The sequence below is a fragment of the Felis catus genome, chromosome B4 (genome assembly GCF_018350175.1).
Source record: "Felis catus isolate Fca126 chromosome B4, F.catus_Fca126_mat1.0, whole genome shotgun sequence".
Classification (NCBI taxonomy): Eukaryota; Metazoa; Chordata; class Mammalia; order Carnivora; family Felidae; genus Felis; species Felis catus.
In genome coordinates this window covers 44,697,794-44,717,158 of record NC_058374.1, presented here as the reverse complement: position 1 = coordinate 44,717,158, position 19,365 = coordinate 44,697,794, and the positions used below count along the sequence as shown (strand labels likewise).

The 19,365-nt window shown below is 36.0% G+C and overlaps 1 protein-coding gene across 2 annotated transcripts; it reads left to right on the top strand.

Moving 5' to 3' along the window:
* Positions 1-4,240: 4,240 nt before the first annotated feature.
* On the top strand, positions 4,241-17,886 carry LOC101086984 (NKG2-D type II integral membrane protein). 2 transcript variants are annotated; one of them, XM_003988411.4, is made up of 8 exons: positions 4,241-4,366; positions 5,587-5,691; positions 7,891-7,995; positions 9,197-9,289; positions 10,564-10,599; positions 10,973-11,124; positions 11,407-11,510; positions 15,992-17,886. In XM_003988411.4, exons 2-8 carry the CDS (start codon positions 5,652-5,654, stop codon positions 16,107-16,109), a joined length of 648 nt encoding a protein of 215 aa, XP_003988460.3. In that variant the 5' UTR covers positions 4,241-4,366; positions 5,587-5,651; the 3' UTR covers positions 16,110-17,886. The 2 variants fall into 2 exon arrangements, with proteins under 2 accessions (XP_003988460.3, XP_044917294.1); XM_045061359.1 differs by lacking the exon at positions 9,197-9,289.
* The last annotated feature ends 1,479 nt before the right edge of the window (positions 17,887-19,365 follow it).

The following is a 19,365-nucleotide window of genomic DNA, read 5'->3' as shown; positions in this document are numbered from 1 at the left end:
CCATTCTCTCTCTCAAAATAAAAAAATAAACTTAAAAAAATATTGAACTTGTGTTCAATTGTGAACTGTGTTCAAGTTGAACACAGTTAGCATATATGGCTACTTCATAACTTACTGTCCCTTTAAATCATAGGAAAAAATTTTTGTGAAATAGCTAGTTGTTTACCAGACCTTAAAAACAACATAAAACGAATACAGGAAAATATTTTGTGAAATTACTTATAATAGTAAAAGCAAATGCAATGGCATTCACAGAAAATTAAATATCAAATTAAATTATAAGGCAAAATTAAAGTAAAAGTTGAAGTACAAATTAAGTCATTTTTAGGGCAAGTATAGCAAAAATCAGGACTAAGAGAGAGAAGATTAGCTTAAAGGTAAGAGGTCACAGGGTATTTGGATGCTTAGGACTAATGTCAGGATAAGAATTTATAGACTTTCATGAAATTATTTAATTTTACTTCAAGATGATCTAGGCTATGTGGGCTTTTCTTGAAACTTAACAAAATAAAAATCAATAGATTTGGTCCTGTTGGTATGACTCTAAGAGAAAGGCACTCAGGAATGTGACTTGGGGGCATAGAAGATACCAGAGTGTATGCTAAGTGTGCCGAAGAGACTCGTGTACTATGTTATGACCACCTGCAGGAAGAATAGAAATCCCATAAGGCAGGGGCACATGGTGGTTCAGTTGGTTAAGCATCCAACTTCCGCTCAGGTCATGATCTGACAGTTTGTGCGTTCCAGCCCTGCATCGGGCTCTGTGCTGACAGCTCAGAGCCTGGAGCCTGCTTCAGATTCTGGGTCTCCCCCTCTCTCTGTCCCTCCCCTCTCACATGCTCTCTCTCTCTCACTCTCAAAAATAAACATTTTTTAATTAAAAAAAAATCTTTCAGTATTGTTAACACACAGTGTTATGTTAGTATCAAGTGTACAATATAGTGAGTGATTCAACAATTCTATATATTACTCAGTGCTCGTCATGATGAGCGTATTCTTAACCCTCTTCACCTATTTCACCCATCCCTCCAGCCACCTTCCCTCTGGTAACCATCAGCGTGTTCTCTATATTTCAGATATTTTTACTTCGATATGTCCATTAGCATCCAGACTCAGCTCTCTTTCTCTGTCTTGTTTGATTTACTTTCTTGTTTTTGTTGACTTTAGAATTTGTCTTTTGGACCTGTCTCTGATCAGTTCAAAAATATTTACAGGAAAGTCAAGACTACAAAAGTTCCATCTGGTCCTGACCACATACCTTATACTTTCATTTCTGGGCAACTGCCCAGTAAATACCTCTGACCACATCCAGGTTCAGTGTCACATCTTGAGGTAAGCATCCTGCCGAGAGGACAGTTTCTCACCACAAAGTTGCACTGTGGCTCAACACCTCCTCCGCTTAGGATACACAGGAAGAGCTTAATACACGCTCGGCCACATACGTCAAGACCAGTGGACTGGGGCTTGGAGGTTGGTTATTCTCATTTAACAAAAGCAATTTCCCAGTAGTTTGTTGAAGTGGTGATGGGTGCTCTTAAATGACTTGAACCCAGGCTGTTTGCAAAGCACTGGTACTTTCTTTCGCCAATAGTTTTAAGAGGCCAGATAAATAATGTCCATATGAAGCCCATACGTATATTTTTGTAGTCAGATGAGCATTTCTGTATACATTTTTGTGAGTTTAATTTCATTTATTAGAAAGTATGTTTTCTGAAGATTATGTCACATCCTTTTGAATTTTACATGTCACCACATGATCACTGTTGTTCAGCAAATCCTCAATAAATGTTCCAAGGTGACAGATGAGGAGTATGTGCTTAGCATCCATTTACTTTGGAAAGGAGCAAGCTATTAACAGAGACTCCCCTTTACTTAAGGAACTTAACTGCATAACAGGGCAGCCTTTGTTGTTGTTATTCCAAACATCTCCTTTTACCTTCTTGCTAAGGAGCTTTCTTCCTTTTGTATCCTCAGGCCCTCCCCTTCTCCTTAACTTCCTATGAGCTTTATGTTGCCTGACTGCCTTTGGAATTTCATATCTGTGTGGATTTCCCATACCGACGCCTATTAAATTTGATTTTCTCCTGTTAGTCTGTCTCATGTCAATTTGATTCTAAGTTCAACTAGAAGGACCATAGCAGAGGAAGATCTTCCTCCCTGACAATAAATATATCATCAGAAAAAATAAATAAATAAATTTAAGGCCTTATCTGTTTAATTTCCTATGGTGGTCGTAAATGTGCTGAAAAATCTCCACAATAACATTGAAAAGAAGGGATGTTAGAGACTGCTTTGTTTTATGATTTTCCAAAAGACTATTAATATCTCAAAGTTAAGAACGATATTGTTATAAATCCTCTCATATGTCTGCTAATGATTGTTTTTATCATGAAAAGGTGTTGAATTACAGCAAATGTGCTTTCCACCTTGATGTAATCGTATTCCATTTCTTTAATCTATTGTTTATAGCAAATTACATTTAATGATTTTTCTTTCAAAGGAAAACTATTACACTCCTGAAATAAACTCAATTTGATCAACTATATGAGTATTATACACTGTTTGTTTTGGTTTAGTGCTGTTTTAGGATTTTGCAGCAATTTTCATAAATGAGATTGACTTTTCTTTTTCCTTTCTTATCATATTCTCACCTAATTTAGGCATCAAGGTAATTCCACTTGTAGTGAAAGAAATAACAACTATTCCTTTTTTCCACACCATCTAGAAGAGTTTGTGTAAGTTATAATGCCTTTTTCTTGAAAGTTTATGATTTCTCTCCTATAAAACTATTTGGCATTTGTGTTGACCATATGGGAAGATTTCAAATAACCTACTGATTTCAATATTTTTTCTAGCTTTATCAAATTTTGTGGAATCAGTGCTTGTGTATGTTAATTGTATGTGATACATATTGTACATAGCTTGTTACAATGTCCAATTGTTTTATTAGCTAAAGATTATTGCCTAATCATGATCTCTGATTGAATGGACTTAGATGCACTGATTGAAGTTTGTTTTCATGAGCTCATGTTCAGTGAAGAGTTAATGAGAGTGACTGCTTTTTCAGATATTTCTCTCCAGTGTCTTTTTGTTTATTTAAAGCGTCCCATGTGTATTATACTAATGAAATAATAACTATTATTATAACATTATAAAGAAGCCCCAGTACTTGCTTTTAAATAAACCCTTTATTTTATAATAGTCTTAAATTTATAGAAAAATTGCAAATATAGTACAGAGAGTTTCCATATACCCCATCTCCAGTTTCCTGTATTAACAGCTGACATTATGACCCATTTGTCACAATGAATGAACTGATATCGACATATTTTAAATAAAGAACACACTTTTTTCAGGTTTCCTTAGTTTTTACCTAATATCTTCTTTTCTGTTTCATTAGCCCAGCCAGGATACCATATTACATTTAGTCATTACGTCTCTTTAAGCTCCTTTTGGCTGTGACAGTTCCTTTTATCATTTCTTAATGTAACAAAAATTATGAGTAGCTAAAAACCAGAATACTAAGACATTAGTTGATTGTGTTGCTATTCTGGCATACGATTTGGTACTATCGTTCTGAATAATAGACAGTAATATAATGAGTGACGTTTAAGGAAAATAGAGAAAAGGACTTATTTAATAGGAACAGAGATGGATCTGAGACACCACGTATATCATAAATGAAGTCATATTGGCTACAAATGGATAATTGTTTGAGCTAGACATATGATGGTTGATCATAGAATTTTTATTTTGTAAACACTTTATATTTTTATAATTAAAAGGTTATGTATGTACACATATATGTCTATTCACATGTATGCATTTATGTGTGTGCATATACTTATACATATATATATGAAAAATTTCATTCTATAGTTCCAATTTACATGAAATATATCTCATACTTGGTTCCATTCAAATTTATAACAGCATGTACACAGGATGATTAAGAAGTTAATTTAATTTTCTTATTTGTTTTCACACAGTACTTACGGCCATATTTTAGAACAATTTTTCACTTTTAATTCAGAAAGAGATTATGTAATCCCATCATAACTCTCTTAACTCTGGGAAACTTCTGGTCACTGGATTAATCATTTTAAGTCATAAAATCGTGTTCACACCTCACATTTATTTCATCTGCTAGCAGAATTTTCTGTGCTGTGATAAGGCGGAAATACTGTGGTTGTTTTGTATTTTTTCACAAGGTGAGATTAAAATAACATCTGTCATATCTCCCTCAGGGATCAAAGGTGACATCTCTAGTTTTCATTCTAAAGTGGTAACCCAGGACATGTCTCAATTTTTCAGTTGTCTAGGAGGCTTTTATCCACAAGAATCAAGATCTTCCTTCTTGGATCAGGTGTGTTTCTGTGTGTGTTTTTGTTTCTGACAACTATTAGTCCAGAAATGAGAAATTCTTGAGATTTCAAACTCAAGAAAGTTTCCAAAATGATTTACACCATAAGGGAATTCTAACTGCTTTTTAACTGTTTGAATAGAATTGTGGAGGGTAAAGAATGCTTCTTACTTCTGAGGTATATACTCTTTTTTCCTGTATTCAGTGATGAGTAGATAGGATAAACTTACTGAAGAGTAAGTTATGGTGTTGCTATAAAGATGGAGTGGTATCACCAAACAAAACTCCAAGAATGAATCTGCTTTTGGGATTAAAGAATGGAATTTGAACTTGAATTCTCACACCTGAGTTTTCTGGGCTGGTGCCGGGCACTTAACCTTCTGTGATACACAGCTTTATTTGCAAAATGAAAAACATGTTGTTACTTCCAACTACCGTGATCAAATATGAAATGGCTTTTTTTTTAACCTAAGCATGATATATAGTTATTAAATAGCCATTTTTTTCCTAAGAGTTCTTCTAGACATTGTAAGATGTTACTATATAAATATGAGATTATTTTTGCTAATGATGGTGATGACAACTTATAGGTGATGATGATGGTGGTGGTGATGATATGGACAGAAGTTGAATTCATGTTGAATTAACAACATAAAATAACTATAGATAGAAAATTATGTGTGTTGGGGCACCTGGGTGGCTCAGTTGGTTAAGCGTCCGACTTCAGCCCAGGTCATGATCTCACAAGTTCGTGAGTTCAAGCCCCGTGTCAGGCTCTGTGCTGACAGCTTGGAGCCTGGAGCCTGCTTCGGATTCTGTGTCTCCCTCTCTCTCTCTGCACCTCCTCAGCTCATGCTCGCACTCTGTCTCTGTCAAAAATAAATAAACTTTAAAAAAATTTAAAAAAAAAAGAAAATTATGTGTGTTGTCATTCGATATCAGTGATAAAAAATATTTCTGATTACGTATCTTAATGTAGGTGAATTAAAACGCCTGTTATTTTTTTGAAATAATTATTTATTATTTTGTAACCAAGAGAAGTTTAAAAAATTAATTTTACTTGGTTTATTTACCTGGCTTTGTATAAACTCTTATTTTCACTTTTTCCCTTTATATATATGAACGGTAAAAATACTGTCATGTTCTCATTTTCCTAATGAAGATATGTCATCTCACCCTAAGGAAAGAAAACAAGAAAAAATGCCCAATTTTATTTTATTCAGGATTCCTTTGTAAAACGAAGTTTTTTTGATCACCACTGGCGTAAAGAAACAGTCATAATTATACAATGAATCTGGTCCGAGATCGGTGGGCTTGTCACAGCATGGGTATGTACTTACCACTTAAATGTGCAGTTTGGTTTGTGTATAATTTTTTTTTAAGTTTATTTATTTATTATGAGAGAGAGTGAGAGAGTATACCAGGGACAGAGAGAGAGAGGAGAGAGAGGATCCCAAGCAGACTCTGTACTGTCAGCGCAGAGCCTGACATGGGCCTGAAACCCACAAACCATGAGATCATGACATGAGCTGAAGTCAAGAGCCAGAGATTTAACCGAGTTAATCACCCAGGCACCCTGACTTGTATATAATTTTTTAACAATTTTTTTAATGTTTATTTTTGAAAGAAATAGAGAGAGCACGAACAATGGAGGCGCAGAGAGAGGAGACACAGAATCTGAAGCAGGCTCCAGGCTCTGAGCTGTCAGCACAGAGCCCGACGCGGGGCTCAAACTCATGAACCGCAAGACCCCGCCCTGAGCCGGAGTGGGTCGCTTGACTGACTGAGCCACCCAGGTGCCCCTCTGTAATTGCTAAGATACCTAGAATTTGATACAAGCATACAAGGCATAAGAAAGCAAATTACTCCAGGGGTGCCTGGGTGGCTCATTCAGTTAAGCGGCTGACTCTTGGTTTTGGTTCAGGTCATGATTTCACAGTTCTTGAATTCGACCCCACATCAGTCTCTATGTTGACCGTGCAGAGCCTGGTTGGGATTCTGTCTCTGCCTGTCTCTCTCTACCTCTCCCCTCCTCATGTTCTGTCTCTCAAAATAAATAAATGAACACTAAAAAGAAAGCAAATTACTCTGATTCACTTATGTCCATTTCATATTATGTTCATGTTATATTTTAAATAAAGTTTTCAAAAACTTGAAAGATTTTTTCCTCCTTTTTTTTTTTTTATTAACTACCTAAAGTAAAATCTTTCACAATCTGAGGCAGCCTGAAATAGTGACAGCATAATGATTGAGAGCTGGAAGAATGTTCCACAGACTTTCACCAGTCTCTAGCTTTGAGATCTGAGGGCAATCCACAGCTTCTACGCACTTAAGTTTCCTTTTTCTATCGAGTAGAGATAGAAAACACGCTATATTCACCTTAGTAGATTTCTATTTCTAGCATTATATTAAATAAGCAATATGATTTTGGCCACCTGTAACATTCCATTTCTTCATCCACAAAATAATACCTACCCTCTTCACATGTTTGATAATTAAATTACATATGGTATGTACAAAAAATGCTTCAGTATAATTTTAAGTATAAAAGATAATTAGTATTAACATTCCATTTGTAAAAGGTAATGATTGCTATCTCAGAAAGAGAGCAAAATGATTTTTTTACTTGTTTTATTCAGGGACAAGATTCTTTTATGTGTCTTTACCTTAAAATGTTATGCCTTATTATTTTATTCATTGTATATCCCTCACTTTAAACAAAAACTAGGCATTTAGTAAGTGTTTACTACATGATGAACATTATTGATACTGAATCCATATTATTTAATTTCACTTTTTAAAATACCCATAACTAATTGTATTGATGTCCTTTGTTCTTTCCTTTTCTCTTTTTTCTTATCATTTCTCCTTCCTTCCTTCCTTCCTTCCTTCCTTCCTTCCTTCCTTCCTCCCTCTTTCTTTCTCTTTCTTTCTTTCTTTCTTTCTTTCTTTCTTTCTTTCTTTCTTTCTAGTTGTTAACTTAGCAAATGTGGCTCCATGAGTTAAACACATATCTAACTCTTTAGGTCCCTGTCTTTCTTATTATACACTGTCTTTATTTTATTTTAATTTTTTTAATTTATGTATTTATTTTGAGAGAGAGAGAGAGTGCACGTGTAAGTGAGTGGGGAAGGGTGAGAAGAAAGCGAGAGACAATCCCAAGCCGGCTCTGTGCCCCTCACGAAATGTGAGATCATTATCCGAGCCAAAACCAAGAGTCGGACACTTAACTCACACCCAGGCACTCCTACACTGTCATTATTATAATGTTTGATTTCATTGCACATTAAGAATTGACTTATTTTAATAGAACGGAAGATCTTGCTAGAGAGATTTTGCCATAGAATAAATCTAATTTTAATCATCTTAAAAGTACAAAAATCATAATCACGAAGTAGTATAAAACAAAAGCAACTTGATGTTATTGAAAAGGGACATGAATAGAATGGCAAGTGAAGTTGTGAAAACGTGTGGCCCAAGTGGCAGAAAGGCTATGACTCCTATTGGCCTGAATTGTTTTCGTCTAGCCATGGACGCAGTCCGTAATTCCAACTCTGAGCTGGTATATCATGGTATTTCCACACGACCAAAGAGAAGGCGTGTATTAAACACAAGCAAATACAGAGAAAACCGTAAGTTCCACGTCGCATCTATTTGTCTGCTCTCGGTACGTTGAGGGGCATTGCGGAATCCGTATGATTAGATCAGTGGCAAACATTCAGTTTAGTTTACCTTCAGGAGGAAAGCAGAAATGAAATTCACTCTACTATACTATTGGAATATATAATACAGTTAAGCAGAAACTGTTCAGTTTGGAATTTTTTTCACGCTCTGCAAATGATGAGATTATCATTAACATAATAATGACAATTGAGACTGTAGTTTCTTGAGTTTCTTTTCAAGTTTTCATCTAAATTCCAGTTAATTAACATAGAGTGCAATATTAGTTTCCGGTTTGGAATTTAGGGATTCATCGCTTCCATGCAATATTCAGTGCTCATCACAAGTGTGTTCCTTAATCCCCATTACCTATTTAGCACGTCCTCACCCGTCCTCACCCGTCTCCCCTCTGGTAACTATCAGTTTATTCTCTGTGGTTAAGAGTCTGATTCTTGGTGTGTTTCTTTTTTCCCCTCTATGTTCATTTATTTTGTTTCTTAAATTCCACATATGAGTGAAATCATATGGGGGACTTCTCCCAGAGAGGAACTCAAAAAGATGTGCAATTATGTAAAAATGTATTCATCTTGTGATATCTAATAGCAAAACTAAGAAACAATTTAAATACACATCGGGAAAAAAATTAAAAACTGTCAGGAGATTTTTGTCCATATACCAATGAAAGACAATGCAAGAAGCTATGTATAAAAATTTGACAACTGTACAAGACATGACGTGGAATAATCTCCAAGATATTTCCTTAAGTGAAAAAAACTCACGGGATATTTTGCGCAGTTTCTTAAAGGTGTGTTTTTAAAAAGGGATTGAAGGGAACTGTCTGTATTTGTTATTGTATCTACATGAAAAAGTTTAAAAATTATAACCATGATTTATACTAAGGAGGAAACTGGGGGACTTTTGTGGAGAAGCAGGAGGGAATATGTACGCATTTCTATAGTCTCTCTTTTTTTAATCATTTGCAAAGTACCTATGTTACGTGTTCTGGGAAAAATAATTAGGGTAAAAGTACTGATACCACCCCTCCTATTAAAAAAAATCTAATGTTTATATTAAACATGAGCATACCAAAAATGTTTAATCCTTATTTTCTCATCTTTCTCACTCTTTTTTTGTTTGTTTGTTTGCTTGTTTGTTTTCTTTTGTTTCTTACAGCATCTCCATTTTTCCTAGTCCATTCCATTGCTATAGCTCTGGGGATCCACTTCATTGTTATGGTAATGATATGCGGTGCCATAATCATACATTGTAAGTGACAGTAGAGAAGTAGATGGAGCATTCTTTTTTTTTTTTAATATGAAAATTTATTGTCAAATTGGTTTCCATACAACACCCAGTGCTTATCCCAACAGGTGCCCTCCTCAATGCCCATCACCCGCTTTCCCTTCCCTCCCATCCCCCATCAACCCTCAGTTTATTCTCAGTTTTTAAGAGTCTCTTATGGTTTGCCTCTCTCTCTCTCTCTCTCTCTCTCTCTCTCTCTCTCTCTCTCTTTTTCCTTCCCCTCCCCCATGGTCTCCTGTTAAGTTTCTCAGGATCCACATAAGAGTGAAAACATATGGTATCTGTCTTTCTCTGTATGGCTTATTTCACTTAGCCTAACACTCTCCAGTTCCATCCACGTTGCTACTAAAGGCCAGATTTCATTCTTTCTCATTGCCAAGTAGTATTCCATTGTATATATAAACCACAATTTCTTTATCCATTCATCAGTTGATGAACACTTAGGCTCTTTCCATAATTTGGCTATTGTTGAAAGTGCTGCTATAAACATTGGGGTACAAGTGCCCCTATGTATCAGTACTCCTGTCTCCCTTGGGTAAACTCCTAGCAGTGCTATTGCTGGGTCATAGGGTAGATCTATTTTTAATTTTTTGAGGAACCTCCACACTGTTTTCCAGAGTGGCTGCACCAGTTTGCATTCCCACCAACCGTGCAAGAGGGTTCCCGTTTCTCCACGTCCTCACCAGCATCTATAGTCTCCTGATTTGTTCATTTTAGCCACTCTGACCAGCATGAGGTGGTATCTCAGTGTGGTTTTGATTTGTATTTCCCTAATGAGGACTGAGGTTGAGCATCTTTTCATGTACCCATTGGCCTACATAGAGCGTTCTCGACCTAATGGTTGCAATGCATTACTTTGATTAGCATTCAGATGCACAGCAACAAAAACTAATAATACTGGACATGTCCTTATATTTTTGCTATCCGTCTAGAAATTTGTCAACTACTTTTGCTAGAACCCTAAGTTACTAACAACACAAACCCTTTTACTAATTATCGTTTTTTGTTATTGAAATATGTCTTACATACAAGGTTTTAGATGTACAAGGTAGTGATTCGACACTTGTATACATTACTCAATGCCCACTGCGGAGAGCATAATCACCATCTGTCACTATACAAGGTCATTACAATATTATTGACTATCCTCCCTGTCCTGTACTTGTCATCTTTATAACATACTTATTTTACAACTGGAAGTTCGTACCTTTTAATCCTCTCAATGATTATTTTAATAGCATTATTCCACCAAGAAGATCCACTTCCTTTACAAGGTAAGTGAAAGTCTTCTAATATTTTGAAGCACAAATTACATGTATCTCTGTATAATTGGGTATAGGCATGTATCCCACAGTGTTAACAAGAGAGTGTATAAGAAAATGATGAATTCTTGTCCGTAATCCGTAGCGTTCCAACATTTTTATTTTATTTGTTCATCTTTTAACAATGAAGGAGTGCTCCTAAAAAGCAGAAAATACTTAATCTTTGGCATCTGTGTATATATACAAATGTGTGGGGCCATGTCATTGGAGATGATCAAATTGGCTCATCTGAAATGTTAGAGTTGGAATAAAAGGTATTTAATTTGTCTAGACAGAATCTGCTATAATGCTCAGACAGAATTAATAATATATTCTCCCTTTCTAGAAAGTTATTGTGGCCCATGTCCTAAAAACTGGATATGTTATAGAAATACCTGCTACCAATTTTTTAATGAAAGCAAAAGCTGGTACCAAAGCCAAGCCTCTTGTGTATCTCAAAATTCCAGTCTCTTGAAGATATACAGCAGAGAACACCAGGTTGAGTATTTATTTTAATTTCCCTTCCTCTATTTACTCCTAATCACTGGACTATTACCTGAAACATAAGAGGGGCACTAACCCAGATATGTCTACCCTAAGTCTTTCTGCATTAAAAATAAGAAAGCATTTTGTAGGTATGAGGTATGGTGTTGTTTAAGTCAGAATTAGGCTAGAGGACAGAATCCATTTCCCCGAGTGTGAGGGAAAAAATGATTACATGATTATGACCTTGAATTAACTAAAAGTCTTAGCACTGGTTCTATTTGTGGTTTCAACCAGGATTTCCTAAAATTGGTGAAGTCTTATCATTGGATGGGACTAATACAAACTCCACCAAATGGATCATGGCAATGGGAAGATGGCAGCATTCTCTTACCCGACCAGTAAGTTTATACCAATTGGTGTCTCTTCGGGGGTTTGTCCCTAAACTAGTCCTGTGGTCTTTCAACGATCACGTTACCTCACACAATCCCAGGATGCTCCCATATTCTAATAGATTCAGCAGAAAGCTCTGAGGGCCTAAATTTAGGATATTGTGGAGCCGAGCAGCCAATACCACAACAATGAGTAACATTAATTGCAATGTGCCAAGTGCAGTGCAATGTTCAAGCACAATTAGAAAATTTAACTACCATTATTCCTTCAAGTGTTTCCCCTTCTTCATTTCTCTTTTCTCTTCCCCAGACGCAGGACAATTACAGATCCATTAAGCAAGTTAGAATTGTGATGAACTGGTGTTCTTTTCACTTGTTTTCTTTGTGTTTCATTGTGGGTATTCTCCATTGTCCCGAATTCAATTTTTTTAATCTTTTTTCCTGCAATATCTAATTTTCACTACCCTTTCAAGTGTATAGTTCATCTCAGACACTGACCTTTTCATTTCGGAAGTTTGATTTGGCTGCTATTTCATGAATCTTCCATGTATTTCTTTAACTTTTTTGAATATATGGAATTCAGTCATCAGAACTGTCATGATATCTGGGGCGCCCGGGTGGCTCAGTCGATTGAGCGTCTGACGTCAGCTCAGGTTGTGATCTCACTGTTTGTAGTTCAAGCCTCGCATTGGGCTCTCTGCTGTCAGCTCAGAGCCTGGAACTTGCTTCAGATTCCGTGCCTCCCTCTTTCTCTGCCCCTCCCCTGCTCGTGCTCCGTCTCTCTCCATCTTTCAAAAATGAATAAACATTAAAAAAACCAAAAACCAAAAAACCAAAAGCCTATCACAATATCCTTGTCTGTTCATTCTAACATTTGTGTTTGTTCTGGGTCAATTTTAATGGATGGATTTTTCTCCTTATGGTCACATTATTTTGTGTCTTTGCTTACAGTTACTTTTCTATTAAATTTCATACACTGTGAATTTCACCCTTGTTTAGTGCTACATATTTTTTGTCTCTAAAATTATTCATGAGATCTTTTTTTTTCCCCAGGACACAAATAAGTTATTTGGAAACAGCTTGATCTGGTTTGGCCTTGCTTTTAAGCATTACTAGAATGCTCAATCTATAATGAATTATGCCCCACTACCAAGCAAAGACACTTTTAAGTAATCTACCCAAAGCCTTTTGAAATTTGAAGTTTTGCAATATGGCTGGTGAAGACGGGCACGATTTTAGACCCTGTGCAAGCACTAGGAAAGTTTTCTTACACACATGCATTAATCAATACTCTTAAATACGCAAGTGAGATCTTCTGCATATCCTCAGATCTCTTTATTTGTTCACCTCTCTCATCTCAAGTCCTATGTCCTGAGAACTCCAGCCGTCTGGCTCTTTGTGGACTCTCCAGTGTCCTATGTATTCCATTTCTATAGCCTGCTCTTTTAACCACTTGATTATACAGCTCAACTGGGCATAGTAGGACCACGTGACAACATCCTAGTGCTCACAGAGTTTATGAATACAGGCTTACTCTTTTGGATGAATGCAAGGGTAGCTCGCTTAAAAGGTCACTTCTATCACTTAGGATACCTGGCTTAGTAATTTCACCATGTTAGCACAAATCTCAGAAATAAAACCGAAGTGGTTTGTCAGGTCTGCTGCCCTTAAGTCTCGTGATATCACAGAGGAAACAGAAGTTCTTTGGACTCTAAAAGTTTTTAATTCGTTACTTCAAGTATACTTTACTTATTTGAACCTCTAATTCTGGAGTAAGTAACAAAAACATCACAACAACATCCTTGCTAATGTCAGGTGAATTTGGTTCTTTCTGGCAGAGTGTTTTAAGCACTTTATATGTATCTTCTCATTGAAGACTCTTAAAAAGCATCTAACAGAGGTCATTTTTAACCTAATTTTGTGGGTAAGGAACAGAATCTTAGAATGTATAGTAATTCACTTAAGCTATAAAACGAGTAATTGTGGTAGAGAGTCAAATAAATCCCTTTCTTACACTACAGCCAGAATTATCATTAAATGACTTTAAAGAATCTCTTTTCACTGATTTTGAAGTTTACTTTGCTTCTTTAACGCTTAGTTGGCAGTGATCAATGAATGACCTCTTACTGTCATCTTTTTCTTTCAAATGCCCCCTTATATTCATTGTCAGGGACTATTCATTATATATTTAGAATGTGGATGTCCCAGTTTACCTTAGAATTGATCTGGGGTGATCTCATTTCTGTATGGCTGGATTTCATTTTTAGCAAAAAAAAAAGTTTATTCTCTGGAAATACTAATAAAATTTTGTATCACCTTATCTCAACATTTATCACTCTGCAAGTGCAAATGTCTGTTTTGGAAGCCAAAGCAAAACAACTAGCATATTAAGTTTCGTTTTGTGCATGTGATAAGTATTTGTTGAGCATTACTCAATTTCCAGAAACCATACAGAGATAACTACAGGGATGAATAGTACAGAACTCCATCAAGACTTTCACACTTCAGTCAGAGATATGGTTTTAAACAAGTAAAATCCAGAGTTATGCTGTGGTGGACATGCGATGTGAATGGTATGGGAAAACAGACACAGAAGCTGAAAGGAATAGAAAAACAAAGTCCGATTTAAAAGTGAAACTCTAGGGGCGCCTGGGTGGCGCAGTCGGTTAAGCGTCCGACTTCAGCCAGGTCACGATCTCGCAGTCCGGGAGCTCGAGCCCCGCGTGGGGCTCTGGGCTGATGGCTCAGAGCCTGGAGCCTGCTTCCGATTCTGTGTCTTCCTCTCTCTCTGCCCCTCCCCCGTTCATGCTCTGTCTCTCTCTGTCCCAAAAAAAAAAAAAAACAAAACAAAAAAAAAACGTTAAAAGTGAAACTCTAATGTGCATAGATTGAGACCAACTAAGAGCAGTTACTAAAAATTTCTTAATTGTTTTTTCTCTTATAGTAGGTAGTGGTTTCTGTATAGGCTGAGTTTCTTCTCTTGTCCTTTTTTTATTTTTTTCAAAAATTTTTAATGTTTGTTTTTGAAAGAGAGGGACAGAATGTGAGCCTGGGGAGGGGTAGAGAGAAAGGGAGTCATAGAGTCTGAAGCAGGCTCCAGGCTCTGAGCTGTCAGCACAGAGCCCGATGTGGGCCTCGAACCTATGAACCTTGAGATCATGACCTGAGACAAAGTCAGTCACTTAACTGGCTGAGACGCCCAGGCTCCCCATCTCCTCTTGTCCTTTTAAATACGTACTATCAGACCACAGTCTTTCTTTTTTTTTTATTGTTCTCATTCACATCAATTCATCATCACTCTTTGCTCAGCCTTCTATTTCTCACCTGTTCCTAGCAGAAAACAATCACCAGATTCCAAGGCAAAATAGACACACAGATAGAACTATCTCTAGATGGAATGCCTACACACACACACGTGCACATATATATGTTTAAGTTTATGTTATAAACACATATATATATATTTATATACACCTAAACATATACACATATATGTATATATAATACATATGTATATTATATATGATATAATATTGTATATGTATGTATATATACACACATAAAATATGTAAGAATTTTACAATTTATTTTTATTTCCTTACCAGGTAAAGTTGCACATATCTAAAGAAGATTGTTTATTTTTGCATAAAACATGACATCTGCTGACCTCATTGAATTCTAACTGCATTTCTCATTTACTTGTTTAAAAAAACATTTAAAAAATTTCATTTCAGGGCTCCTGGGTGGCTCATTCCGTTAAGTGCTAGACTCTTGATCTCAGCTCAAGTCACGATCTTATGTTTTTGCGCGATCCAGTCCTGCGTTAGGCTTTGTGCTGACAGCACGGAGCCTGCTTGGGATTCTCTGTCTTCCCTGCTTTCTGCCCCTCCCCACTGTCTCTCTTTCAAAATAAAAACAAAACTTTTTAAAAGAAATATAAACACAAAACTTTTTCAAAAACCTTTCATTTCGCTCAGGTACATATACCAAGACAGCCTAGACTTCCTAAAATGACAAATTTCCAATGTAGACAAAATAGTGACCTATACTAGAATGAAACTTCTACTTTTATAACCGAGTTGGCTATATTCTGCATATCTTTTATTTTTTTTTTTAATTTCTTTTTTCAACGTTTATTTACTTTTGGGACAGAGAGAGACAGAGCATGAACGGGGGAGGGGCAGAGAGAGAGGGAGACACAGTATCGGAAACAGGCTCCAGGCTCCGAGCCATCAGCCGAGAGCCTGACGTGGGGCTCGAACTTCACGGACAGCGAGATCGTGACCTGGCTGAAGTCGGACGCTTAACCGACTGCGCCACCCAGGCACCCCATGCATATCTTTTAACTAAGAGATACCAAACATGGTCCTAAAACATCCTGAAATGATATTACTTTAATACTTATTTTTAAATAAACTGTATTGCATTTTTTATATTTATGTACTCATAAAGTAAGTGATGAAGATAATTTGTCTTTCTCTCTAATCTAGACTAACCATGGTTGACATGCAGAATGGAACCTGTGCAGTTTACGGGTCAAATTTTAAAGCCTATACAGAAAACTGTTTAACTCCAAACACATACATCTGCATGCAGAGGATTGTGTAAACGCTGATGATGTATAAAATATAAAAGATTCAAACACACCGAAGCCTTTTGCCAAATGTGCTGTGGAAAAAACTTCCGGCAGAAAATTCCACCAATAATTATTGTATTATTTTTCCATCTATGACCCGACACAAAAATAACCTTGCAGGGGAATAAAGGCCAATAAGTTAAAAAACTTATCTTCCATAAGAATGTTTTGTTTAATTTTTGCAAAATTTTGGGTAACGAACAGATTCATTTTTGCATTTAATAAACTGTTGATGAAACCCAGGGTTGAACTAAATTTCAAACTATGAGTTTATTAAATGTACACAAAAATTTACACTAAGAAGGCTTTTAGAAATTTTGAAAATCAAATAAATCTAAACTGGGTGAAGGGTATATGAGGGTTCGTGAAATTTACTATATTGAAACATTTTCAAAATAAGGGTTGAAAGGTCAACAGATACACCCTCAAAATTTCAAAATGCCACTGCCATTTTAATACAGCACATTTTGGTAGAAATTGAATTACTCCCCCTAGTACTGCGCTGACTGCTGCAAAATACAGAAAATGAAGAATTGGGTTTGAAGCGGACTTTCTAGGCTTCCAGGCAAAAATGGCGTTTGAATGTGAAACCCGTGGAGCGACCAAGATGTTTCTCGGCAAACCAGTAGGATGACAGAACTCTTGGCAAATGGAATAATAACGTGCAAGTGAGCAGCATTTGGAAGAGTCTGTGACTCTAAAGGAAGCCACTTTGTATTGATAGGTCTGGTTCTGCGTTTTATTTGTTCATTCATTCGTCTGTTTTAGATTCCACATATGAGTGAAATCCAATAGTATTTGTCTTTCTCAGCCTGACTTATTTCACTTACCAGAATATTCTCCAGGTCCTTCCATGTTGTCAACAAATGGCACAATCTCATCCTTTTTTAGGGCTGTGTGATATTCCATCGTATATGTCCATATATATCTACCATGTCTTCTTATCTATCTGTCTATTGGTGGACATTTAGGCTGCTTCCATACCTGAAGCGAACGTAACATCGTGTGTCTACTATACACATACCGAAAAAAGTTACCAAAAAAAAAATCCATTTTGATAAGAGCAGAATGATGAAGAAGACAAGGAGCTTAAGAAGGGGAGGAGAGAGAAGCAGAGGCTAAATCCAGAGGTGTGGACCTTTGTGCACCCATTATAATTTTGGTTTTCATTCCAAGTGCACTTGCCATTTGTGTGTTTTGTGACAGGCATGAAGCCATGGATTGAACAGCGTTTTCACGGAAAATTACAATAAAACGTCATGAAAAAAATCAATTTAATTTTTTTTAATTTAATTAAATTTTTTAATTTAGTTTTTAAATGTTTGTGTAAAGTAATACGCATCAATCATAATTAACAACGCTTAGCATTTAGTCAAGTTTGTTTTAAGATTTTATTATTAAATATTTAAATCACAGAGAGTGAAATGTTCTCACCACAACAATAAAATGATAATTATGTGACCTGCTGGATTTGTTAACTAACCTTATTGTGCTAATCATTTGTATTGTAGATTTGCTTTATGTATCAATTGTATTTTTAAAATCCATAATATTTTATATAGTTATAAAGACGCAGAAATGTGAAATCAAGCTTATTCAATGTAGTATTAAACTATCTCTGTTTTTAATAGCAATTTTATGCTTGCCAATGTTAAGCTAGCCTATGAAATGTATTTAGAAATGCTTTTTCTATTTTCCAAAACGGCTTATATAAAATTGAAAAATATAACCATGAAATTTTCAAAGAAATCTTCCTGAAGTCCTGTGCTTCTCTTTATGGAAAGAGTTTAAAAAAATATTTTCGGGGCGCCTGGGTGGCTCAGATGGTTAAGCAGCCAACTACCAATTTCGGCTCAGGTCCTGATCTCATGGTTCATTTCATGAGCTGGAGCCCTGCATCCCTGCTGTGAGGGTAGAACCTGCTTTGGATCCTCTGTCTCCCTCTCTCTGCCCCTCCTCCTCCTCCTCTCTCTCTCTTTCTCTCAAATAAATAAACATTAAAAATTTAAAAAAGAATAATATTTTCATGGTTTTAAAAATATTCAAGCTTGGAATAAGCTGCCTTACCCTAAACATTTCTCTTAACAAAACGTCAACACTTTCAAATTTGTTTGCACTAAAATTATCAATTTTCTTTTAGCTTCCTAACCTATTTCATTTCTGTATCTCTATATGTGTCCCCTTATAATGGCTAAAAATATTTATCTGTGCCTTCTAACGTTTTCTCTTTTACAAATTTTGCCAAGTGTTTGTTTGTTTTGTCAGCCTTTCAAAAGAACCAACCTGTTGCTTTGTGAATTCTCTGTACTGTTTACTTATCATAACCATCATAATCTAACTCATTCTTGTATTTATTACCTCCTTCCTTTTACTTGATTTGAATTGTAAGGACAAGTGATTTACTTTATTGTACTTAATCTGCTCCTATCATTTTAAATCTTTTTTTTAACGTTTATTTATTTTTGAGACAGAGAGAAACAGAGCATGAACAGGGGAGGGGCAGAGAGAGAGGGAGACACAGAATCTGAAACGGGGTCCAGGCTCTGAGCTGTCAGCACAGAGCCCGACGCGGGGCTCGAACTCAGGGACCGTGAGATCATGACCTGAGCCGAAGTCGGATGCTTAACCGACTGAGCCACCCAGGCACCCCTGCTCCTATCATTTTAAATGGTCTCTTGATTTACTGACTTCCCAGACCTTTTGGTACACAATAATTTCACTATCTTTTATTTCTAAATAGCTGATATTTTTAGCTAAAATATCCTAGCAATGAATAGTTTATCTTTAATTTCTGTATATATGGAGATTTTAAAATGTATGCCTTTTATATGAATTTCTAAATTATATTCAGTTGTGAAACTGATCATCTTTATTTTTTATACTTTTTTTCACACTTCCTCTCTGTTTTATTCATGCCATGATTTGTCAAAGAAAATAGTCATTTGTTTTTCTTAAAGCCTTACATTCTATATTACCGTGATTCCTTCCTCTGAGTATTGTTAACTGTTCCTCTACTCCCTAAATTTCCTGTTAACTGATAGTCCATATAGAGGATTGATTATATTCATGTTCTCTCTGTTTGTTTTCGGTCAAAGAAACCTTCACGATGCGGTTTTGTTGCCAATATTTTATCTCCCAGGGTGGTAAATAATCCTGAGTTGCCCCATGTGTTACATAACAGATTATTTCATGGATTCAGATGCCATCAGCCTGGTCCTTGTAATAGAA